General features: G+C 44.7%; 1 protein-coding gene across 11 annotated transcripts in view; it reads right to left on the reverse strand.

Annotated features, from left to right (window-relative positions):
• The window catches only part of KCNJ15 (potassium inwardly rectifying channel subfamily J member 15), a 42,221-nt gene extending 16,192 nt beyond the window's left edge, over positions 1-26,029 (reverse strand). For 4 of the 11 annotated variants that reach the window (XM_071566894.1, XM_071566849.1, XM_071566845.1 and 1 more), the window contains exon 1: positions 10,831-11,244. Coding sequence is in view for 2 of the 11 variants with exons in the window: in XM_071566864.1 (XP_071422965.1) it covers positions 10,753-10,802 (50 nt within the window). In the remaining 9 variants the exon portion in view is untranslated. The other 7 variants (XM_071566908.1, XM_071566917.1, XR_011698789.1 and 4 more) reach the window with 6 other exon arrangements.
• Between the last annotated feature and the right edge of the window lie 604 nt (positions 26,030-26,633).

The raw sequence follows: 26,633 nt of genomic DNA on the forward strand, positions 1-26,633 counted from the left end.
CAGGTGGGGGTTGGTCTCTTCTCCCAGGCACTCAGCAATAGGACAAGGGGGCATGATGGGCTCAAGCTCTGCCAGGGGAGGTTTAGGTTGGATATCAGGAAGATCTTTTTGAAGAGAGAGTGCTCAGGGATTGGAATGGGCTGCCCAGAGAGGGGGTGGATTCCCCATCCCTGGAGGTTTTTCAACTGAGCTTGGCCGTGGCACTGAGTGCCATGATCTGGTAAAGGGACTGGAGTTGGCCCAAGGGTTGGACTTGATGATCTTGGAGGTCTTTTCCAACCCAATCCATTCTTGGATTCTATGATTTTTTGGCTGGACAATCTGAGCCTTCTGCTGTAGAGACCTCGTGGGTTTCCTGGTTTGGTGACAAATGACACTTGGAGAACCCAACCTCTCCTGGTTGTTGGGATTTGGGTTCATAACTGCAATTCACTCACCAGTTCTCTTTGTCTCACAGTGTCTTGGGAACCTCCATAAAACCAGTGAGAATGTGCCCAAAGCAGAGAAAACCTCACGCTGTTTTTCAAAGTCACTGCGTTTCCTTACAGTCAAAGGAGGCTGTTTGGGCTGTTTATTTACACACACCTTATCTTTATGGCTGCTCCTTTATGATCCCATGTCATCTCTTCAATCTCTTGCCATTGGGAACTTGGGAAGGTGCAGCTTTGATCACTGGAATGATTAGACTGAATAGAACATTGTTCCTGCTCTGCCAAGGATATTTTCCGACAACATCCAGAACTTATTTTTAAAATTTTACCACATTCAGCAACTTCTACCTCATTTTTTTTCTTTTTTTTTTTTTGGTATGTTTTACAGATGCTGTGAATTTCACAAGGCTCTTTGATGTTTTCCAAGCAGTCTGATTTATGGGAATGAGAAATACCACCATTCCCCAATTACTTTCTGTAATAAGGCTCGAACCATCAATGAAAACACAGCCTGGCTGAGGAGTCCAAGGCATAAAGAATAACTGGGGTATGAGGAAATCAACTACACCTCCCACAAGAAATCATTCTTTCAGTGGAAAAAAATCAAGCTTTTTGATCTCTAACCCTCTGTACTTTTCCTGTAATATTTAATTTAATCAAGCCTCCGTTTTCATTGAAAACCACACTTGGTGGGAAACGTGTAACTGGGAGGCCTTTATATGTTATTTTAGTGCTGTTTATATTCCATTTTAGTGCTGTGGGATGGATTTTGTATTTTGTAGGTAATTGCTAAATTTAAGTGCTTGCAAAAAGCAGCTAAGCATGACTCTGACTATCTCAAATTGCAGCAGCACTTTTCACATGGGTTTAAGATGGTCCACAGACTGTGACTCCCCCAGTCAGGTGGCCATGCAGAAAACTCCTTCATTCCCTGCTCAGGTGACTTGCTGTCAAGCCCAGCCTTTCCCAAAGGAAAAGCATTTCTTCCTAAAAAGCACTTCCACTGCTCCACTTGCTGCATGGCTTCATGTCTGTAGGCAGTTTGATGCCACAGCATCTCCAAACCCCACCTTCTCTTCCAGCCCAGAATTTCAGTTTTTAAATGAACCATTTCCCAATGCACCTCCTGCTCACAATCCTTCTCATCTGTTCCATGGCCAAATCACTCAGACTTCCAGGGTAAAAATTTTCTTTCCTTTCTGCTGCTTTGACACTCTAATTTTCCCCTTCATTAATGCAAACACCTCTTTCATTAATGCAAACACTTCTTTCATTTCTTTATACCCCTAAAACTCCCAGCCCTGGCCCCCGCAGCTCTGCTTCTTTCTGCTCCTTGTTGGTGTCTCATTCCTCTTTTTCACCAAATCAATTCCTTGTGAATTTTTGCTCCCTTCCTGTTTTAGATTTCTCTTAGGCCATTCCACAGTAGTTTCCTATGAGACATACATGGAATTCTCCCCTTCACCATATCCTGAAAATACACCTGTTCTGAAACACATCACAACTTCAACAAACATCTCCCCATCATTGTGTTCACCTGGCAAGGTCCTCTCGTGTGTCACATCATGCCTCACTTTCTGTTAGATCTGAAATAATTTACAGCAGATTTGAAGTTTTCCTTTTCTTTATTAATCTGCCAGGGCTTCACCACCCTCACAGGAAAAAATCCCTTCCTAATATCTTACCTAAACCTACTCTTGTGTCAATTTGAAGCCATTCCTGCTTGTCCTGTCACCCTTGGAAATAATCCTTCTCCATCTTTCTTGTGGCTCCTTCAGGTTCTGAAAGGCCACAATGAGGTCGCCCCAAAGCTTCTCTTCTCCAGGCTGGACAATCCCAGCTGTGCCAGCCTTTCCTCCCAGCAGAGCTGCTCCATCCTCTGCCCATCCTGTGGCCTCCTCTCCAGCAGCTCCATGTCCTTCCTGTGCTGCCCTCAGGGCTGGAGCAGCTCTGCAAGGGGGTCTCACCTGAGGGGGCAGAGGGGCAGAATTCCCTCCTGTCCTGCTGCCCACACTGTGGGATGAGCCCAAGTGAGTCTTGTCCAAAAAGAAATTTGGGGATATGCTTTTCTTAAAATTTGTCTGGGAGTACCAGACACCTGCAAACCTCACTCCGAGACTGCAGTTCTGGCTTGGCTGCCAAACTTCCACCAAATGGAGCCTTTTCTAAAGGTGCATTTGGAGGCCAGTTGTGGCATTCAGTAGGTTGAAATCCTCTCTGTTCAGGTTAGTTCTCTAAAGTTTCTGACTTCTCTGAGATAATTTCTAAGGCAGAGTCAATGGGAAGAGCTGGACACCTCCATACTGAGTCTGCCTCTTCCTCCAATTCCTGGAAGTGCCCACCAGATGACCTGAGACCAGATCCTGAAGTTTTAGACAGTTAAAATTGTCTTTTCCTTGCCCCTGGATAGCCAGGCCAGTGACTCTACAAGGTGCCAAGTCTATTTATGGCATGACAATCAACTGTTCCAGTGTGTGTGGGATTATTTCTGGAAGCACGAGGCTTACACATGTAAATGACAAAGTACAGGTGTATGTTTGAAGATGGAATATCCTAAAGAAACACATGTCAGTCTGTCTTGTGCTGGGGAAGCTTTTCAGGTCAAATCCCACAGAAAATGCTGTGCCATGTGGAATTCAATGCAGGATTGCACAACATGACGTGCTCTTTCCATCACGTATAGCTTAGTTATTGTCAGAGAATAAAAATTATACACTGAAGCTGATGAACAAGATTCTTATATAAAAACAACCCACCTAAGAATCTAAAATAAGGGGTAGGGCATGTCTGCTCTATTTTATATGGTCTGTCCAATGACATTCCCTTCTACAGGTCAGATGGCTTGTCTGCATCTTCAGCATGGAAAGTATCACCATATCCTTTACCAAAACATGGTTTGGTCATGTGTGAGGGTATGGGATCATCCATGATCACAGAATCACAGAATCATCAAGGCTGGAAGAGACCTTCAAGCTCATCCAGTCCCACCATCACCAGCACCACCACAATCACCCCTAATCCATGTCCCCAAGGGCCACATCAGACTCTTCTGGGATACTTCGAGGGACAGTGACTCCACCACCTCCCTGGGACACTCATTGCAAGGCCTGACCACTCTTGCAGGTAAAAACTTTTTTTTCCTCATATTTAATCTGAACCTCCCCTGGTGTGACTTGAGGCCATTTCCTCTCCCTCTTTCCCTTGGGCCATGGCAGAAGAGCCTGATCCCCCTCACTGCCCCCTCCTGGCAGGGAGTTGTGGAGAGCAGTGAAGTCCCCCCTGAGCCTCCTTTTCTCCCAGCTGAGCTCCCCCAGCTCCCTCAGCTGCTGCTCCAACCCCTTCCCAGCTCCATTCCCTGCCCTGCACACCCTCCAGCCCCTCAGTGTCTCCTCCATGAGAGCCCAGAACTGGGCACAGCCCTGGAGGTGCCTCAGCAGTGCCAGCACAGGGGGACAGTCCCTGCCCTGGGGCTGTGCCCACACTATTCCTGATCCAAACCAAGATGCCATTGGCCTCTTGCCCACCTGGGCACACTGATGGCTCATACCCAGCCAGCACTCAACCAGCACCCCCAAGGTTTTCAGCTGTGCAGCTCCAAAATACAACATCTGGTGCTGGTTATGGACAATCCCACACATCCTAAATCTTGGTCCCTGCTGCTTCTTCCAAATGTTCCCATTTTCACTGCCAGGTCCAAACCCACCTCTGCTTTTCACCATGTCATTTATTCAGCCAGATGGAGCCCGTGATCAGTTAAAAAAGACAAGGCTAAAGCAGAGCTATTCAGGGGCACTGATTGCCTTAAGCTGAGCAAAGCTGAAGATCAGAAATAATTCAGGTTTGTAGATTCTGGAGTTTTAGGAACTCAGCAAACTCCAAAATTTTGACCATTTCTTTTATTGAGTATCTGGTTGTTCTGCCAGCTTTTTTTTGCAGATTCCACTGTTGACAAATATGCTTAAATCCGAGTTTCTAGTGAGAACACAAAGGTTAGCACTGATTTCTGTGACATTTTCAGCCTTTATGAGACATCTTGGTGGACCACAACTTGCTGAGGATCCTGCAAAGCAATCACAGACAAAAGCTTTTCCTCATTGTTTGTGAGATCTAAAGAAGCACTGGAGCATTTAAAAGCACGGTGCTCCCTCTCCCATTTTCACTGTTTGCCAACCAAAAATAAATCTGCAAAGGCAAAACACCCTCGAAAAGGTGCAGCAGGAGGACAAGTCACTGGGGTTGCTCCACTGAAATGTGTCTTTTTGGATTTCTGCACATAAACACTAATTTTTTTTTAAATAGGATTTTATTTTCCCAATCCCCTGACACCTTACAAAGAGGAGGGAGATTTACTACCAATAAATATTATTTGGGGTCATGATCAAGTTACAACTTTGGACATTTTACTCTGACAAGAAAAGAAATCAACACCAAATTTTATACCTTTTTTGTTCCAAAAATATATATTTAATGTTCAGTACATATTTGGGGATTTTTTGTGGTGGTGGTGATGCTTTTGTTTTGTTGACTTCTCTTTTATTTTGCTTGGGGTTGATTTTTTGGTTTTGGGGAAGTTTTTTGGGTTGGTTTTTTTTGGGTGGTTTTATTTTTGGTTGGGGTTTGTTTTTGGGGACTCAATTATTTTTTTTTTAACTGCAACAATAGAACAGAGAAGGAATGAACTTAAAAGACTTAAGACTTGGGCTGAAGGAGCATAAATGTTGTCACCTGTCCTGAGGACAGGCAGTGAGGATTGTGACCTTAAATGTTTTGGCATAATTAGCTGAAGAAGAGCAAAGGTATGAGGAAAAAAAAATACATTATTAAGATTTTTAGCAGTATGGCTTGTTAGAGCTTGAGACTAAAACTAATTGAAGTACAGGCGTGATTTTATGGATTTTTCTTGTTGAATTCTGTTCTCTTAGATACAAACAAAGACCTCAGCTTGGAGCTCATGATGAGATGCCACCAACTGAGGATCCCTCCTGGCCTCCATATCTCCCACAGCAGCAGGAAAGGACCAGAGGGAGAACAAAAATCAGACCTGGAACCTTTTGTTTGTCCATTAGACATGGATTAAACCAGCATTGTTGGCTTTCCCACCCCTGCCCTCGCTGTGTTCATTCACCTCTAAGTCTCAGGGAAGTATTTTACACTCCAGGCCATTTCTTTTGTGCCTTGACAAGAACTTTCAGCACCTTTTGCAGAGCACATTCCACAGCAGGTAATGGCCATTCAGCACCCCTGGGCTGACATTCACTGTGTTAATTCATAACTCAGAAACAGAGTCCCTCAGAACAACTGACTTTTTGCCTAATCTTAAGGGGAAAAGAGGTTTGATTTAAAATAACCCAATAAACTGGGAACAGTCAAGAGACCAAGTAAGTGCCACAGAGGCCAGTAAGTCTGCCAGTAAACCAAACTCAACTGTCTTAAAAGGTTTTCTTCTTTTTCATCCTGTTTTTGTGTGAATGTTTTGTCATTTGCACAAGAAAATGAATCAGAGTTGTAAGTGCTCTGGATCACTCAAACACCCCCTCCCGTTGGCCTGTGAATGCAGCAGAACTTTGCACTGAAAAATCACAGAAAATGTATTTTTGCTGGTTTTCCCTCCACCCTTTTATCCATTCCTGCAGGTCAGGGCTGTGGTTTGGCTGTTTAGGGTGGAGAGAGGGCACTGCTGGAAGCTTTGGTGCTGAAGTGTTGGAGGAAGGAAACTTTCAGGAAACATTATTTGTGGCTGAGGCAGCAGGAAACTGCAGCCTGTTGGCTTGGTGAGAGGCTGGAAGGGGTTCAGGAAAGGACAGCTGGCATGGAAGGTCCCAGGAGTGAGGACAGGCAGCTTGGAGTGGGACTATTGCTGAGCAGAAAACAAGGGAACACTTGGAGGGAACTTTATAGACAAGGTCAGAAGGTCTTAGAGGCATTTTCTGCTTAGTATTTTCCTTGGGAGATATTGTGTGGAATTAAAATCCTTACTGGCCAAAATGTTGGGAAAACTTATTTTATTCTATTTATTTTATTTTATTTTATTTTATTTTATTTTATTTTATTTTATTTTATTTTATTTTATTTTATTTTATTTTATTTTATTTTACTTTATTTTATTTTATTTTACTTTATTTTATTTTATTTTATTTTACTTTATTTTATTTTATTTTATTTTATTTTACTTTACTTTATTTTATTTTACTTTATTTTATTTTACTTTATTTATTTATTTTATTTAATTTATTTTCATTTCATTTTATATTTTTCTATTCTTTTATATTTCATTTCATTTCATTTCATTTCATTATTTCATTTTATTTTATTTTATTTTATGTTTTATTTTATTAATTTTATTTTGTTTTTTATTTTATTTTATTTTTTATTATATTTTTATTTTTATTTTTTATTTTATTATTTTGTTTTATTTTATTTTATTTTATTTTATTTTGTTTTATTTTATTTTATTTTATTTTATTCTACTTTATTTTATTTTATTTCTTTTTATTTGATTTCTCTTTATTTCATTTTATTTCTTTTTATTTCATTTTATTTCTTTTTATTTCTTTTTATTTCTTTTTATTTCTTTTTATTTCTTTTTATTTGATTTCTCTTTATTTCATTTTATTTCTTTTTATTTCATTTTATTTCTTTTTATTTTATTTAATTTCTTTTTATTTCTTTTTATTTGATTTCTCTTTATTTCATTTTATTTCTTTTTATTTCATTTTATTTCTTTTTATTTTATTTAATTTCTTTTTATTTCTTTTTATTTTATTATATTTCTATACATTTTATTATATGTTTTTTCAGGCTGTGTAATTCTGGTGAGGAAAAGGGAAAATTTCTATTCCAATATATTTTACCCTTTTCATGACTTCATGCTAAGAATTTCCCTTACAAGTCATCTAAGCAGGTGCACTGTTATATAAGTTGCTTCCCTACAGATTATGGTAATTCACTTGACAGACAAACATTTTTATCATATTGTCTCGATGCAAAAGTGCTAATTGTAGATAAGGAAAACTCATCATGTAAAACCAGAGAGGTGTCCTGCAAGCTGTGATTTAACAAGCAGTGAAACACCTCAGTTAAAGCAATAGAGATTAAATTAATCTAATCAGGACCTACTATTGTCCCAGTCAAAATTTATTTATTTTACTTTCCCTCTTATGAGTTCCAAAGAGAATGTGGCTCTCTAAGCACAGACAAATCAACCTCCAGGAGAAAAGCAACCAGAAAGGAGTCAGGTGTGGGTTGGAAAGGGACCAAACAGCAGTTTCCAAACCCCCCTCCACCTCAAACACATGCCCTGAAGGTCAGATTTTAGTTTCTGCTTTGAACAAAGTGGGAGAAAGAATTTCTTAATCCAGAAGCTCTCCCGGGAGGCCACCAAAAGGCAGCTAGAAAGGCTCTCCTACATGAGGAGACACGGAGCAGGGAGGGAAGGGGCATGGAATAGATCAAAAATGCTCAGGTGCCCACCACCAACAGCAGCAGAGTGAGCCAGGACTCCTCAGCAAGGATTCTTCCAGCCTTGGTGTCTCCAAGGGTGTCCTGCAGCCAGGGGGAAACTGCACGTGGTCAGTCCAACCTGTGTCCCAGCAGTTCATTTCCAGCCTTTCCCCAGAGGCAGGGGAAGGTTTGCAAAACCTTTCTCCCCAGCAGGTGTAAATACCTGCAGATGTGTTAGCCCCAAAATGCAGCATTTGTCCAGCAAAGGATGATGATACCTGGAGCACTCAGGTATCTACCTGAAGGGATGTTCTAACCAGGTGGGGTTGGTCTCTTCTCCCAGGCACTCAGCAGTAGGACAAGGGGGCACGATGGGCTCAAGCTCTGCCAGGGCAAATTGAAGTTGGAGAGCAGAAAAAACTTCTTTGCAGAGAGAGTGCTCAGGCATTGGAATGGGCTGCCCAGAGAGGGGGTGGATTCCCCATCCCTGGAGGTTTTTCAGCTGAGCTTGGTCGTGGCACTGAGTGCCATGATCTGGTAAAGGGACTGGAGTTGGCCCAAGGGTTGGAGTTGATGATCTTGGAGGTCTTTTGCAATCCGATCCATTCTATGATTCTATGATTTCTTGCTCCCTCCCTGCCCACCACACCTCTGACTTTCTGTGAGTGTGCCAGTCAGACAAAGCCCATTTCAGCTTGAGCAGGAGGCAGAGATGCTCTGGTTAGTGCTGTACCCACTGGTTTGGGCTGCTCTCCACATGCATTTCACACCATTCAGGATAGATAAGGGATGAACAGGCACTTCAATTTGTGCACAGCCAGTACAAAATTCAGGGAGCTGCTTTTTCCAGCAGTTTACTCCAGGACCATGCATGTGATTTTTACCAAGCTATTTGCCTTATTAACCCCAAGCTATTTGCCCTATTAACAAACATGAAGCCTAAAATGATCCTCCAGCCTGTGGTAACTCATTCAAGTCATTCATGAATGTTCTCTCATCCCAAGGGATGAAAAGAGATCCTTCAGATATTTAGCATTTAGTGAATCCATTTGGACTGACACGGTTGGTTAAAACTTGGTTGTAATAATGCCAAGGTCAAGGGTTCAATCCCCTATATGGGCCATTGACTTAAGAGTTGGACTTGATGATCCTTGTGGGTCCCTTCCAACTCAGAATAGTCTGTGATTCTGTGATTTCAGTGTGACAGAATACATGGCTCTACCCCCCCTCAAAATACACATACTTTGGATTTTAAGTGTTTGATACACCAACCAGTAATTTTTCTAATTTTCATCCACATTGTAGCTTATGAGGTAAAGGCTTCCTTCCATTAAACAAACAAACAAACAAACAAACAAACAGATAAACCAAAAATACATCATTCCAAAATCTACTTTGTTTTACCTGGAAGCAAAGTCAATCAAAATTTATTTTGAAATGTTCTGAGGTTCAGGCTGCAAAAGTTACACCTCTGTTTTTCTTGGTTCTTCCTCTACCTGTTCCCAAAGAATACAGTCTGTCTCTGGGAACTGTGTCTTGGGAGAGGGAACCAGGACAGGAGGCAGGAATAATATTCCAGACTGCTTTAGTGAAATCTAGACAAATTAGAAATTCATCTGCCATCAGGGCTTGTTTGCTTCCTTGCATAGGGAGCCAGGATAAAAAAGAACTATTTGTTTTCCCTTGAAATTCTATAAAAAGCAACAGGGCTGAATTATTGGATGTATGTTGGAAGAGTGAAGCCCAAGTCATCTGCTGCTGTTTTTGTCTCCAGGCCATGCCTCATTTGCTGGGATGGAATTCATGGGGAAGGTTTTGGTCTGGTCTACACTTTGCTTTTTAAAAGCAATGCCACTTTGTGCTGTACAACCAGCACTGTGTTACGTGCCAGACTTTGCTTCCTCCCCCCTATAAGTTGGTTGTTAGTGCAGAGAGCGCAGTGACATTTTACAAGCAAGGAAATAAAGAAGATGTTTCTTTAGCAGCAAATTGCCTTCTTTCCCCTTCAATTAAAAATAAAATATCTCACAGGTAATGATATCACAGCAAAACACATACACTGTAGACGGGTACACAGGCAGTGTGATCAGAAAGACCCTAAAAATACCTCTAAATACAATATAGCCAAAGGCAAGTGAGGGAACAAGGTTAGTTAAAAAGTAATGTAGGTACTCCTGGTTCACAAAGGAAAGGCAGCTTTGATCTTTTTTACAACCAGCACGTCATGGAGGAATAAAAGGACTTATCTGTGAATCTCATTACAGTAGGATCCCAAAGTAAAAATAAAAAGGGAGGCGAAAATGGAGCTGCACTGAAGGAGAGGGGGATTTGCACCCCAGGCTGAGACTGTGGTCAGTGAGGAAAAGCCAAACCTGCCATAAACAAGTAGGCAAAAGTTGGGAGACAATGCCTGAAGTTCTCCAACTCAGACATGTTCACATTCTTTATACCCACCACAGAAAACTCACATTCTCTTTTCTTACACAGACAGGTAAAAGGGACAGGATAAAGTTCTAGGCAAGTTTTCCCACTATGCCAATGAAAACTGATTTCTGCAATGAATAAAAAGCAAGAGCTGACTGAAAGTTATGCTTCTAACACCCTATAAAGCACTATAGATTTCTACAAGGAAAAATTTCTGGCAGGAGAACAGTTACAAAGACCTATAAACATATAAATACACATAAAAACATCAGCCACAAACCACCCATTCATTATCTCCCACCAGTGGAAAGACCAAACCATGGCAGGTTTTGCGTTGTCACTGAACTGCCTGTATCCCCAAATTCACAAGAAGGCACAGTCTTATAAACATTTTTCCTTTTACACACAGTTTCTAAACCCTTAAACCACTCAAATAAAAGGAAAATAGGAAAAGCACCTACTCCTTGGCTTCCAGTTCCACGCAGCTTCCAAAGCACTGCTAAGCATGTATGTATTTTTGACAAATGCCTCTTACCTGTAAAGGAGCAATGTTCAGATTCCTTACTAGATGTTATCGTCATGACAAGTCAAACAATCCTTTTTTTTATAAGAGGTTGGATGTTTTTTCAGTAAAGCATGTGTGCATGTTAAAAAAAAAAAAACAACAACCAAAAAACAACAGAAAACACACCACAAAATAAACCCCTCAGAGAGTCTCCCTTCCCTCGCTGTCAGTCCAAAACAAGTTGAAATAAGCCTGAGTTGGAATTACCTGAATAAAGAAACTGGAGAGAGGGAGGGAGGAGAGGGAGGGAGGGAGAAAGAGAGGGGAAAAAAAAAAAAAGAAAATAGTCTGAGAGGAGACTCAGTGATGTCAGCAGAGTGTGTTGAGGAAATCTACAGCTGAGCCCAGCAAACTTTATAACTGCACAGCACTCGACACCCAGTTAGGTGGTGAACAAATACCTGTTTCAGAGGAAGCTGATTTACTTCTAAAGAAGTCAGTTAATCTTTGAAGAAACTTCAGCCAGGCTGATCAAAGTCCCCTCAAGGCCTTATTTCCTAAATAAATAAGGCAATGAGCGGTTGTATAATACTAAGAAAAGAGGAAGAAGAAGAAAGAGTCAACATTATTGATCACCCCTTTCCTGTTGGCAAAAAGGGAGCCTGAAACTCATGTGGAATAAATTCGTGCTATGGTTGTGACACACTGAGCTGTAGCAGCCGAATCCCTGACCACCAAAGTTTAGTCACAACACTCTCTCCCTTTGATGACTCCTTCTGGGTCTGCTCCAGTGCCTCTCTACTCTTGTTTCCTGGCTGCAGAGAGCACAGACAGCCCTGCTTTGAGCAGGGGAAATCAGGTACTTTGAACACAGAGGGGATGCAAAGCCTGGACCGTTGGTACCACGCTGGGATTTGATGGCATTCCCAGAACTGGATGCAGAGAGCAGCAGTGAAAGGGAAGTGGCTGCAGCACCAGAAAGGTAAATGTGATAACCCTTGGACATCATTCATAGAATCACAGAACCATAGAATGGATGGGGTTGGAAAAGACCTCCAAGATCATCAAGTCCAACCCTTGGTCCAACTCCAGTCCCTTTACCAGATCATGGCACTCAGTGCCACAGCCAAGCTCAGTTGAAAAACCTCCAGGGATGGGGAATCCACCCCCTCTCTGGGCAGCCCATTCCAATGCCTGAGCACTCTCTCTGCAAAGAATTTCTTTCTGATCTCCAACTTCAATTTCCCCTGGCAGAGCTTGAGCCCATCGTGCCCCCTTGTCCTATTGCTGAGTGCCTGGGAGAAGAGACCAACCCCCACCTGGCCAGAACTTCCCTTCAGGCAGTTCCAGACAGTGCTGAGGTCACCTCTGAGCCTCCTCTTCTCCAGGCTGAACACCCCCAGCTCCCTCAGCCTCTCCCCACAGCACTTGTGCTCCAGTCCCTTCTCCAGCCTCGTTGCTCTTCTCTGGCCCCGCTCCAGCCCCTCAATCTCTTTCCTCAACTGAGGGGCCCAGAACTGAACACAACACTCAATATTCTTCTATGTCCATATTTCAAGGGGAATATTCTGCTAGGAATTACATATCCCAATACACCTGCAGCTCAGCATCACCTGCAGGCACATCCCACAGCCCAACTGCTGCCAGGTTCACTTCCTTCCCTTTTCCTTGAGGGAAACAACACATGGGGTGAGTGGTTTGCTCCCAAAGCCCTGCCTGCCTTAAATTCCCAGAGGGCACATTAGCAAAAGCAAAATCCCTGGTAAACAGGGGATTTAAATGCCATTAACAGATATTCATAATGTCATGATATACAACCATAAGAAACTAGAGGCTGGAATTCTGCAGTCAAGTGGTGGAGTGTGTAGGAATTCAGGCAGTGTCAGGAGGCAGCAGCTGTTTTACATTTACAAGGGCAACAGTTTAGATGTGATTTTTTTTTTTTCACTTTGCCAGAGACTGAAGAATTTCACACGACTTGGATTGTTCCCCAAATCCATGAACCTGTTGCACTCACATGTCTTTCTCTATATTTACTATGAGAGAGATGGCAACAGCTATATATAAATATATGTATATATTTATATATAAAAAAGCTGGTGAATGTCTTTTTCTGCTTTCAGATGAGCTCTTCTCTTTGCAGAGCCCTGTGCAGTGTCATGGGATAAAGCACCTATACTCAGAATTCTCATTTGCTATCCAATTAAATTATGTTTGAACTGAATTAGACATTATTTAAAACCTCCAGTTAAAGATTTCCTCTTCTTTCTTCCAGAAGAGTTTGGTGAAATGCCCAAATCATAACTGAAGATGAATATTTGAACATGCTTGTCCCACACATCCCTCAAATGAGCATTCATGGCAACACAGTGACCATGAAATCCACTGCATTGTGAGGGGTTGCTGAGAGACTGGAACCTGAGGACATGCTCTGAAAGGTGCTTTTCACACTGTGCAAACACACAACAGTTCAGGGTTTAATTCCTCTGCTGTTCTGTTAATGCTCTGTGGGTTGCTCTCCCAGCCTGAGAGACACCCAGCAGAGCAGAGGGTAGAATTGGAGGTGCAGGGGAATTTCCCAGCTTTGCATGCTTGACTTGGAAAGGTGAATTCCTTTCTTTAAACAGGTCTCCTTTGCTGCATTCAGCAGAGAACCCACAGCAAGGCAGGGCTCTTGGCAGCAAAGGAGGACCACAAACCCTCTCTACCAGGAAGATACAGAGGCTCCAGAACCTGACTGAGTTGACTGCCCTCTTCATGGCCACACAAAGAGGTCTTCTCATCCCCCATTTTCTCTCTGCTTTGACTGTGCTGTCCCATTCCCCACCTTTGAACCACCCCTGGTGCTTGTCCAACCCCCTCAGTGAGTCCCTCAGCTGGTAAATCAGACAGAAAGTGCCACATGTCTGTTCCCTTCCACAGGGTGACTTTTCTGCCAGTCTAGTGATCTGAAGGACTTCACTTGGAGGTTTGGGAACTCCTACAAGAGGAGTGGGGAGTGTGACCAGCAGAGGAAGAGCAGGACATGGGTTACCACAGGCCAGCTGCCTGCCAAGAGCTGTCTATGCTCAGTCCTGACTCCTTTATTACAAGCCAACCATCTCAAACAGGGATCTCTTCCTGGGGTCACCACTTGCTCCTGGGCTGTTCCCACATGTCTCATGAGGTGGGCTAGAAGGAAAAGTTGATTTGGTAGCTCAAAATACATAAGTTCATGGGTTTGTTTCTTCAGATTTACCTCAGTCCTGGAGCTTATAAATCTGTCTCCTTCCAGCAACAACAGGTGAGTTCAAAAGTCTGGGTTAGATAAGCTGAAATACTTTATCCAAACTTCTTCAATCAATAAAGCTAAGCAGGAAATCCCCTGAAGATCAGAGGCTTGCTCAGGGCATTTTCAGATTTTGTGTTGGCTCTGGATAAAGCTAAGTAAGGAAAAGAGACCATGAAACTAAAAACTCTGGCAGAAAAGTTAGTCCTGCCCATCAGAGCTGCACCTGCAACTTTCCCTCAGTCCAATAGTCAGTGTTTTTACTGAAAATGTACTTTAGGCTTCTCAAATGGGTGTGCAGTGTGGAAAACCCACAGCAACCCTTCAAGCCTTATTTCTTTTTCTCTGTTTCCATGAATCCCAAGTTCATGAGTTAAAAATCAGACATGGGATATAAGGAAATTGAGATTATTATATAAGACACAGGACCAGAAGTAGAATTTATATTTAGGGCACACTCCAAGTCAAAACCCTTTGGTGAAATGTTCAGCTCTGCTGACTGGAGGCCAGAACTGCTCTGACCTGGTTCGTGGTGCTCTGGGTGCTTCAGCCACCTCAGCCAAACACTGCTTTTATATCTCAGTATTGAACTGCTAGAACTTCATGTTTTCTGCCTGTACCAGCTGCCTTTCCACCTTCATAGAATCATAGAATGGATTGGGTTGGAAAAGACCTCCAAGATCATCAAGTCCAACCCTTGGGCCAACTCCAGTCCCTTTACCAGATCATGGCACTCAGTGCCACAGCCAAGCTCAGTTGAAAAACCACCAGGGATGGGGAATCCACCCCCTCTCTGGGCAGCCCATTCCAATCCCTGAGCACTCTCTCTGGAAAATATTTCTTTCTGCTCTCCAACTTCAATTTGCCCTGGCAGAGCTTGAGCCCATCGTGCCCCCTTGTCCTATTGCTGAGTGCCTGGGAGAAGAGACCAACCCCCACCTGGCCAGAACTTCCCTTCAGGCAGTTCCAGACAGTGCTGAGGTCACCTCTGAGCCTCCTCTTCTCCAGGCTGAACACCCCCAGCTCCCTCAGCCTCTCCCCACAGCACTTGTGCTCCACTCCCTTCTCCAGCCTCGTTGCTCTTCTCTGGCCCCGCTCCAGCCCCTCAATCTCTTTCCTCAACTGAGGGGCCCAGAACTGAACACAACACTCAAGGTGTGGCCTCCCCAAGGCAGAGTCCAGGGGAAGGGTCACTGCCCTGGGCCTGCTGGCCACGCTAGTTTGGATCCAGGACATCCACCCAAGTGTATTTTTGCTGGTTTTATGGTAGGATTTTGAAAACTTGCATCAATAATAGCAAGGCCCTCAGCTGAAGGGTTAGTGAAAAGCTGGGAGGAATCCTGCCCGAGTTGCCCATGGAATTGTTATTTCAAATGTGTCTTGATTATAAAACAAGTACTATAAATCCAGTGCAACTGAAACCACTCATTTAATAGTAAAATGAAGAAGAAAACCCACCTTATCAAGCATTATTTGAACTCTATCTAGTCACTCAGTACAAGACACCTCTAGGATTAAAATTGCACTAATTAAAAATGGTAAAAAAACCCCCATTGCTGTGCACATGGAAGTATTTGATTTTAAAAGTAAAAAAACCCCAACTTTAAATTTATTTTCCTGGCCATAAAGCTGCTTAAACATCCTCTGCAGCTAAACTTTCATTGACTTTATTGTATGGAGATAGATGTGTAATTTCCAAACTGGAATACTTAAATAAGAGGCATTATAGAATAGTGGAATGACAGAATCCCTGAGGTTGGAAAAGCCCTGCCAGCCCCTGGAGCCCACCCTGTGACCCATGCCCACCTTGGCAAAGCCCTGCCAGCCCCTGGAGCCCACCCTGTGCCCCATGCCCACCTTGGCAAAGCCCTGCCAGCCCCTGGAGCCCACCCTGTGCCCCATGCCCACCTTGTCCCCCAGGCCAGAGCACTCAGTGCCACGGCCAGTCCTGCCTTGGGCACCTCCAGGCCTGGGCACTCCAAACCTCCCTGGGCAGCCCCTTCCATGCAGAAATTCTTCCTGATGTCCAACCTGAGCCTCCCCTGGCACAGCTTGAGGCTGTTTCCTCTTGTCCTTGTTACCTGGGAGGAGGCCAAAGTATTTAATCCAAATCTGGCTCTTGTTAAACACAGATGGACTCTCATCTGACTTTGTACTTTCTGTATTCTATGTTTTCTTTATTTGTTTGTAGAGAGTCTTCTGTGTTTTGCATTTTTCCCATGTGCATTAGAGTATTCCTCCAAACTCTGAAACAAATAGTTCACCTGATTCTTATTGATGAAGTTCTTGATTAAAAACAAAAAAGAACTGAAAGGGTTAAAATTCATTATAGAAATTCCCATGAGATTGGGTAAAATCTTGGACCTGAAGGTGCTGTAGAAAATGCTGTTCTCAGAATCATAGAATGGTCTGGGTTGGAAGGGACCTGAAAGATCATCCAGTTTCAACCATGGCAGGGACACCTCCCACCAGTCCAGGGTGCTCCAAGCCCTGTCCAGCCTGGCCTTGGACACTCTCAGGGATGGGGCCGCCACAGCTTCTCTGCCCAACCTGTGCCAGGGCCTGCCCACCCTCCCAGCCAGCAATTCCTTCCCAATATCCCACCTAGCCCTGCCCTCTGGCACTTTGAAGCCATTCCCCTTGTCCTGTCCCTCCATCCCTTGGAAATGGTCTCTCTCCATCTTTATTGTGGCTCCTTCAGCTCCTGGAAGGCCACACTGAGTTCCCCCCAAAGCTTCTCTTCTCCAGGCTGGCCAATCCCAGCTGTGCCAGCCTTTCCTCCCAGCAGAGCTGCTCCAACCTCTGCCCATCCTGGGGCCTCTTCTGGCCTCTCCAGCAGCTCCATGTCCTTCCTGTGCTGGTCGAGCATGTGAACACTGTTGGGGACACGAATGTTCACACCCCAAAGAAGTCAGAAATCCTGCTCCCACCTCATACATGTGATCTTAGGATGGTCTATCTACATTTTCCCTCCTTCTGTCTTTTGTCACCTCCCTGTTGATGGTGCAGCAGTGGCTGCCCCATGGAATTTACAGAATGTTCCATCTCCTGCTCCGGGTTAACATGGTGGTTCATCTACAAGGCCTCCACCACATGTCCTTTGCATTTGGAGAGGTTGTGGCTGGCACTGTCATTCCTTGGGGACACTTGTGCTCATGAAAAGCAGATAATTGAAGCAGGGTTTTACTCCACATGGAAGGATCTGGCTGAGGAGATCTCAGCTCTGTTAGTGAAGTGAAGTGACCTTTGTGGAAACCCCGTTACTGCAGCAATTAATTCCTCCAAAAGCTTCAGCTTCATCCCAAGGATTTTGGGTGTGAGAAAGCTGCAGTTGCTGAGATGTGTCTTATCTCTTCACATTAGGGAAGGTGGTTGTTCTTCATCCACCTGGCTCAGAGTTTCAGTGCCTCAGAAAGGCTGTTGTTCTATAAGGGGTGGAAGGACTTCAACAACAAATCTCTGCTTCCAAATTTAAGTTTCTGCCCAGAGGTGTTGCTTCTTGGTGACAGATGTACTGATATGTTATCGCCAAAGATGTCAAAAGGATTACCAGGCAGCAGAAGACTCTGGAGAAAAAACAGTCTCCTGAGAAAAGTCACACATTGCCAGGCACATGTGGCCACCTTGTCCCTGCTGTGGAAAGGAGCACACTCTGGGTTTGGTTCTTTCCCACATCCAGGGCAGATCCACAATCAGGAATTCAAATCCAAGCTGACTTTCCACACCAGAGAGAAAATGAAAATGGGCTTCAGATTCAAAAGGGATTTTAATTTCCCCTCCCCTGCCAAAGTGGTCAAAATGTCCAAAGCAACAAAAATTGACCTCATATTCCTGGAACTGGGCCACGTCTCTTTGCTTTGTGATACTGTGTGGTGGGTACATGCTCAGTTTGCCCCATCAGGAGCCAGCAGGATGCACAAATGTCTCCATGAGGGTGGTCTGCTCACATTGCTGGCTGCATCCCAGCAGGAAAAGATGCTTCCCTACAAAACTTCCATGCTCATCCTTATGAAAGCAAGAGCAGACAACTCTCCAGGTCACTCAGGTCATAACTACAACGTGGCATGTTTGTTGCAGTAGGATTGGATCCATATTTATGGAGAACTATGCTCTGCAAGACACAATCCTGAATATTGTTCTCAGCTCCAAGCAGGATATCTGGCCTAAGACATGATCTAGGGTTATGGTCTGGAAGAGCTGCACCAGGGGATGGTGGAGAAGCAGAGCTGGAAGGATCAGCTGTGAGAACCACTGACCACAAGAAAGGGGGGCAGCTCTGACTGGTCTGTCATCGTCCTCTGCTTGACCCATGATGAACTGTCTCTCTGGTGTTCTGTGGTTTCTCCTCAAGTGTGAATTTCCCTCGTTAAGAGCCACCCTGATGACCAGAAATCCTCCTGGGAACTGCTGGAAAACCCCAACTCCTCAACCATTCCATCCTTCCTATTGATGTGTTTTCTGCGGCACAAAGAGCATTTCTCAGTCCGGACAAAATTTCATATTCAGTTCCTCCTGGTTATATCCTGTCACACATCTTCACCAGCACACTTAGGAGGACAGCAATGGGAAGAAAAATTTCTCCCAGTCAGAATTCAGTTTATTGGGATTGTTGAATCTGGAAAGTCCACTTTGAATTCTCCAACTGTGAAGCCAAAATCTCTAATTCTCAAGCATATTTCTCAGCTGTGTCCAGCAGGTAGATTAGTTTTCCCCTACCTTTAAAACTCTGTGATGTTTTAATAGACCTCTGCTTTGGAATAATTGGAGAAAAAATGAATTGCTTTACTTGGAAAATCATTTTCATGAGCAGCAGTAAAAGCCCTGTGAAAATACCTGCTTGGGCTTTCTTTACTGAACTTTAACCTGTAAAAATCTGACTGTTTGGGACAAAAATGTGGCATTACTGTTACCAGGTTCAGATACCCAGAACTGATGAGCTCTCAGGAAGCAGCAGTAAAAAGGCAGAACAAATCAAATGAGGACCTTTGTGCATTTTAAATGTGTCTTCCTGGAAAAAGAGCTTCTGGCTTGAATGAAAGGAACCGAAGTGTGTACTTTTGCCAAACTTTATCAAGGAGGATTATGGAGTGAGCCTACAGACAACTCCTCAGGTTGACAGAGCATAAAACACCACTGAAAGTGCATGAAAAGAGGGCAATAAAGGGAAGGGTACAGAGTTTTCAGTGCAGGGTGTATGAACAAAGACTGTCCCAAGGTTTGCTCTGACCAACATGGATCATGGCATCCCTGCTATGAAAACATTTGGAAAACGATCTTCCCAACTCAAAGCACAAACATTTGTCCAGACAGCGCTGAAAAAACTCAACTTTAAGATCAATATTTTTTTTGTAGAAAGCAGAGCTGTCATCATTCATCTACTGAACTCTTCTTGAAGAGGAAGTCAGACACAGTCCATGATGTTGCAGGGGAAGCAAACGACTGTTTCGTGACAAGAAGGTGGCAGAGGGGCAGCCACGCCTGTCCTTGCTGGGCTTGCACCACAGTTTCCACTGGAACCCCCTATTTTCATCCACCACAAGCATTGCAAAATGCTGACCTTTGGGGCTGCATTTTTCCATGCTTGCTCCCTGCCCCAAAGGTGAATTCCTTCAGAAAGCCTGAGCAGAACCTTTGCAGGGAGCATGGCTGTTATTTTTGGCTGTTGCCAGGGCAGCTTGCCTGGGGCACACGGAATAACTGGTTTGCTCCTCTGAGCTACAAGAAATCCTCCCATCCATCATGCAAAGCAGAAAATTAAAAGCATGAAAAACGAATGAGAGCTCTCCTGATTTTAATGTTTGCAGGGACTGTTTAGGCTTGCAAATGGCAGCAGGTAAAGGAAAAGGAGCTTTCACTGGGAGATACTGAACAAGAACAGCCTTTAATGAAAATTACTGACAACCATATTCATATGAGGAGTTCTTGGGTTACAGGGACAACTATTGACAAGTGTGGTAAATACAGTCTTCAAGACACACCATGAGAGGAGACTGGGTCTGTTTTGTCCCTTTGAGTGTCTCTTGGATGGGACACTTGCTTTTCTCAAGCAGGTAATTAAGGAATAAAAGGGTACACGTTCCCATCCATTGCCACTGGCTGGTTAAATCAGTGCCAAGGGCATGAAATGCTCTGCATTTCTCTAAAGCACGACTTGAAGGAGCCTTCAAACAGGGATATAGATGCCAAACTACACATGCCCATGGTTGCAAATGCTCTCTAGGGGCTTTAAAGACCACAGACCATGTATTAGGATTGAGATGCTGAGCAGCATAAACAACCTCAGAACAAACTCCCACGTCTGCCATTAGGACACAGCACCCAGGTGGCCTCATATACCCTCACACACTCTCCTGATTTTATCATTCACAGAAAATATGTCTGAAAGGTGGTGTGCAGACAGGAAAAGCCAGTCTCCTCACAGGCCACTATAAAGACTAGAGATGTTCAAAGGTCTCTGGGAGTGCAAATATATTTGTTTCAGTAGGTCTAGTTAATGAGGATGCACACCCTCCAGATTACAGCTTCATTTGGTGCCAAGTTGCAGGAGAAAATCTGATCTTTAATACAACTGGACTGTTTAATATTAATCTCTAAGTTTGCCTCCCATGGTTTGGTCTTACAGGATTTCACTCACAGATTTCAGGCACAGGCTGCCTGAAAATCTGAGCTTAGTTTTTTTAGAAGCAGGTAGGAAATGTCTTCAGTGAAACATCACAGCAGGTATAGAGGAGACCAGGCAAGTTATACTGAAACCTTAAATGATAAATCAAAACTTTTGCAGGCAACCATCAATTGTCTTCCTTCTCTGCACCCCCCAGGCTTTCAGCAGACACTGGGCACAGAGCAATGTGTTGCTGCCTGTCCCTGCCCAGGAACTTGTTCCTCCTCTGAGTCCTGTTTGGCTGCACCCCTGCACGGATCTCCAGCCCCCTTGGCTGAACCAACTCAGACCAACCTGTTCAGGCTGTTTCTCCTTGAGCTGACCTTGGCTGCATTTGCATGACTATCTCTGGCATTTTGTTATCTGCTTGATTTCTGCAGTGTTCCCACCATCATAATCTTCCCAGGTTCAGGTATTCCCATGCCTTGATTTCACCTCTGATTCTCCTTCCAGTTTTCTAATTTTACAGAGTCATAGGATGGGTCAGGTTGGAAGGGACCACAGGGGGTCTCTGGTCCAACCTCCCTGCTCCAGCAGGGCCATCCCAGAGCACATGGCACAGGGTTGTGTCCAGGTGAGTCTGGAATATCCCCAGTGAAGAGACTCCACACCCTCTCTGGTCTCTGTTTGGTGCTGGGTCACTGCACAGCAAAGATGTTCTGCCTCCTGTGCAGGTGGAACTTGCTGGGCATCAGTTCCTGCCCGTTCCTCTTGTGCCATTGCTGGGCACCCTGAGCAGAGCCTGGTCCCTGCTCTGCCCCCTCCCTGAGGCACTGCCAGCCATGGGGAGGTGCCTTCAGTGTCCCCTGCTCTGCCCCCTCCCTGCAGGCACTGCCAGCCATGGGGAGGTGCCCTCAGTGTCCCCTGCTCTGCCCCCTCCCTGCAGGCACTGCCAGCCATGGGGAGGTGCCTTCAGTGTCCCCTGCTCTGCCCCCTCCCTGCAGGCACTGCCAGCCATGGGGAGGTGCCCTCAGTGTCCCCTGCTCTGCCCCCTCCCTGAGGCACTGCCAGCCATGGGGAGGTGCCCTCAGTGTCCCCTGCTCTGCCCCCTCCCTGCAGGCACTGCCAGCCATGGGGAGGTCCCTCTCAGGGGCTGCTCTGGAGGCTGAACAGCCCCAGCTCCCTCAGCCTGTCCTGCTCCCAGAGATGCTCCAGGCCCTTCAGCACCTTTGTCACCTTCCCCTGGACCTGCCCCAGGAGCTCCATGTCCCTGCTGTGCTGAGGAGCCAGAACTGGACCCAGCACAGCAGATGTGCCTGCCAGGGCTGGGCAGAGGGGCAGAATCCCCTCCCTGACCTGCCCTTCCTGATGCTCTCCAGGATCCCAATGGCCCCCAGGACACACTGCTGGCTCTGGGCAGGTCACTGTCCACCAGGACCACCAGGTCCTTCTCTTCAGAGCTGCATTCCAGCAGTTTTGTCTTCAAATGATTTCACTTTACATTCTCTATTGTGCCAAGTTCTGCCTTTGAGTACCTGATTATCTGCTTTTGCTGAGTACATCACTTAGTCCACAAACCCACACTGTTCATGCACTGCCGTGATACATTTATATTTAAGTTTAAATACAACCCTTCAATGCCACACTTTTAACCTCAAGCACAACAGAATGCCTGGCTAAGATGAAGTTTACAGGGTGCACATAACAAGCTGCTTGTTTTATAACTTCCTTTTCCTACCTGCAACTAATACATCTACCTGCCAATTATTGTTAAATAATCCCTCCAGTCTTGTTTGCTGCCTAAGAATATCTGGCAGATCTGCAATTGCACCTTCATGTGAACCTTAAAATCCGGATTTCAGTGATTTTCCTTTCCTCTAATAGACATCTAGAATTTCTAACACCTGATGAAAGCAAAAGGAATGATGGTGAAGTCCTATTGTTTTGTCATTCACTAAATTTTTATATGAAGCAATTGCTTAACCCCCTAAACCCTCAGAGCTCTGTGCTGTGTTCAAGCATAGTCTTTATCAGTGCATTAAATGGATTTAAACTGAAAGAGAGTAGGGTTAGACTGGAGATTAGGAAGAAATCCTTGGCTGGGAGGGTGAACAGGCCCTGGCACAGGTTGGGCAGAGCAGCTGTGGCTGCCCCATCCGTGGAAGTGTCCAAGGCCAGGTTGGACAGGGCTTGGAGCACCCTGGGCTGGTGGGAGGTGTCCCTGCCCATGACAGGGGTTTGGAATCAGATGATCTTTGAGGTCCCTTTGAGCCCAAACCATTCTGTGAATCTGTGATTCTCCCTGTGTTTCTTCTCCTTCCCACAACACATCCCAGCGGAATATGATGAATCCAGCAGAAACAGTGACAGTGGACTCACAGTGGAGCTCCTCCTTCCTCCATGCTTTTCCATGTACTACTGGAACACTGATCCCTCCACCACTTCAACATACCCTGCTTTGAAATCCCTCTGTCTCTTCCCCTCTTCTGTGTCTCACTGCAGCCTGCTGACACTTGATTTCATCAGGACAATGAATTACACCTCTGGATTGCTTGGAATGAAAGGAACTTTTTCCTCAGGGTTCATTCCACTATTTTCTTTATCCAGCTACCTTGACCCTCCAATTGCTCCAATAAGACCTTTGCAGATTTTTTTTTTGCTTTGACAGAATCTGTCCACAGAAGGTCAGCTGTGATATTTATCTTTTCTTGGAGCACATCTGCTTTTAACTCCTTCTTGGAGCAGAGTTTTCTGCTGAAGGGACTGAGCAAACGTGCCTATGGTGTTTGCACTGCAGGGAGGAACTGCAATCTTCTCAAGCTGGCTAAGGCAGGCTCCAAAATATTTCCTCTATCTTTACTTCACCTTTGGGTTATGTGGTTCACCACTCTTTTTTTCCCCTTAATTGTTGGTATTATGGCCCAACTGCAATTCCACAGAAATTACCCTTTAGCACACTGCCCTTGTGTGTTGCTCTCCTGATCTTCCCTCAGATCTCTCCCTGCTTTTCCAGTCTCAGAGTGATTTTATCAATGTTCTGCAAGACACTTTTACTTCTTTTGTTTCCCTTCAGCCTCTTGTTTACCTTTCCCCCATATTGCCTTGTTTTATTGCTCATCTAGATTGTCATTAACTATGTGTACTTTTCAATAACTTCCTTCACTTTGTTTTTTATCACTTCCTTGAATATATCCCAGCCAATCTGTAGTGAGATTTCTTCATCCTTGCAAATCAGTGGCCTGAAAAGTCACAAAAAACCACCTTAGAGGGTTGTCTCCAAGAACGGTCTTTTAACACAGTCCTGCACTTGGACAAAGGAGGGTTGAGGTGCTTCCCACAGGTAAACCCAAACAGGAAAACACTCTCCTTCAACCAAAGCCATCAAATTTCCAGTGAATATCCTGGATAAGATCCTACTGAGCCAGTTGAAGGCAAAGACTCCAAGCAGGCAACTCACAGAGCTACAAAGGTGAGTCTGTCTCAGAGGACACCCCAAGTTCCCACCTTGGTGATGGAGACAGGCCTGGTTTGGACAAAGAAGGCAACATCTGGTCATGGCCCTGACGTGGCTCTTCCTTCCTGCTGGCCAAAACCTCACCCCTTCTGTCCAGAAGAACACAATGAGCCACACTGATCTTATTCTGGAGCTTGGCCATCGGGCCTAGGCCATGGAAAAGGCTTTGGATTTCCAATAAGTTGAACCTCCAGGAACCTGGAGCTATCAAAACTGAAGTGAGACAATTTCATTCCAGCATTGGCAAGACAGTAGTTGGAAGCAAGACATTACAAGATGTCCTGCCAGTTCTGGTTTTAGGCACACTCTCCAAAGCAGGTGAATCCTTCCCTATTTGTAGTTCCACAGCAAGTAAAACATTTCACAGAACTCCAGCAAGGATGAAACCAGCTGGCTGATGGAGAAGGCTGAGAGAAGTGGTCCTCTCAAAAGAGCTGCTGTACCTGCTGCCAGCAGTTTCTGACATGGAGGCCAATTGAATGAAAATAATTGTATTATATGTTTGTATCTGCACTGAGGTGGTACCTGAATTTGGGCACACTCACAGAATGTGTTTCTAAAAGAGAGCTTTTCACACATTCCTTGGCAGAGCAGATCTCCTTCACCTCCTGTGATCCCAGACATGGTGGTGTTGGACAAGGAAGGGGTCCTTTGCTCCTCCCAGGGGTCTGGAACTGCTCATTTTTATTTCTCTGCCCTTGGCACATTTGCCCATCAAAGTACACCTTTATTCCCCTCCCTTTCTTATCTCAAGAGCTTTGTTATAAAATAAAGAAGGTTAGGCTGGATGGAGCTGCCAAACTTTGAAAAGCTTCTATAAAACTTCACATTTTCCTGTAGTGCTGCAAAGCCCATATTTTACCTACTAGACTGCTGAGAGTCCAAAGGAGCTTCTACAAAATTTCTGGTAAAGAGTATTTGTTTTAAGAATCCATATGCATGCCAAAAACAATGTACTGCATTTATCAGCCTGGAACTGTTACAATCTTTTCAGCAAATAATATCCTGCATTCTGAAAAAGCCTAAAATGTGTATCTAATCCAATTGTGTCACCTCTCATTTCCTTCAAAGAAGGGGAAAAAGGCAAAGCTAAGCCTGAAATTCTGGTTTGAATTAACTGCCACTTTATCTCTAAGTGACCTTTTTGTGCAAAGTTATTACTGCAAACACAGTCTGGAGATCACTCAGTGGTCTCCAACCCCCGAAAATGGAATTACAAGGTAGTTAATGCTATCAGCACTATCATCTTGCATTTGTCTAGGGCTTCTCATCCAAACAATCCAGCTCCTCACAGGGTGATCCTTTCCCAGGGATCGGGCTGGGTGGGCTCACATTAAGCTGGGTGGGCTCACATTAAGCATTGTAAAAGGTAAGGGAAAATGGGAGTGGGCAGGAGAGGGATTATACACTTTAATTCCAGTGCCCCTGTTAAAGCATTCACCCCCCAAAAAGGGAAAACCAGCAGCAAGTGCTCTGCAGGGCTGCACAACCATGGGGAGGAGAAAATGGAGAATATTCCAGGTATTATTCTCAGTTCCACTCAGTTCTCTCTGGCAGTAAGGGGATATCTAAGGGTAAGAAAGGTTCAGACCCTCCAACAGAAAATAGAGCTAGAAGTGGTGCTTAAACACAGACACTTGGTTATTCAAGCTGTGACAGAGCTCTGATTCCAACCAGGACAATCTGGTGAGGTAAAATCTTGATTATTTCAACTGGGCTGATCAAAATTTTCCTCATTAGAATGAAGACAATTTAAAACCATTATATTATTCCTTGCTGTTAGTCCTGCCAGCCCCTCACTCTCTTCATGCACCACCAAGTACCTTTGCATAGCAGTCCATGTACTCCTGGTCCTTCCTCAGCAGGCTCCTCTTCCTGGTGGCATCTCCTGAGTGTGTGTGGAGTCACTTGCTGAGGATTGAGCAGCTCATCTCTCCCCTGTTCTGCCCCACTGGTTCCTGAGACTCCATCCCTCCTAATTCCTGGCTGCTCCTTCAGCTTCCTCACTCCCTGCTGCTGGAGAAGGTTGAGGTGGTGAGTCGGGGAGCTGGAGAGCAAAGAAGAAAGAAGAGAATTTATACTTTGGCATTTTGGGAGCTGGAATCCAGGGAGAAGCTTAAGAACGTGACTTGAGGCCAAAATGCTTGGCTGTCTCATTTGGGAGTGGAGTGAGGCAGGTTTATCCTTCTCCCAACGCTGTGGGCCGTGTCCTGGGGGAAGCTGCCAACACTGGAGGTGTGTGGTGGGCTCAGGGGAACCTCTCCTTCACTCACCTCCTTCCTGCAAGGAGGAAAGGGATAACAGAGGAATTAGCACCATTGCAAGGAACCTGCGTGAGACAGAGCAGAATACAAACAGCATTAGGGGAGTGTGTGCTGGGAGTTGTACTGGGACATGCAGAGGTTACAATCCCTCCTGTCACTGCTCTCCTCGGTGTCCTCTCTTGCCAT

This window comes from Pithys albifrons, chromosome 1, assembly GCF_047495875.1.
Source record: "Pithys albifrons albifrons isolate INPA30051 chromosome 1, PitAlb_v1, whole genome shotgun sequence".
Taxonomy (NCBI): Eukaryota; Metazoa; Chordata; class Aves; order Passeriformes; family Thamnophilidae; genus Pithys; species Pithys albifrons.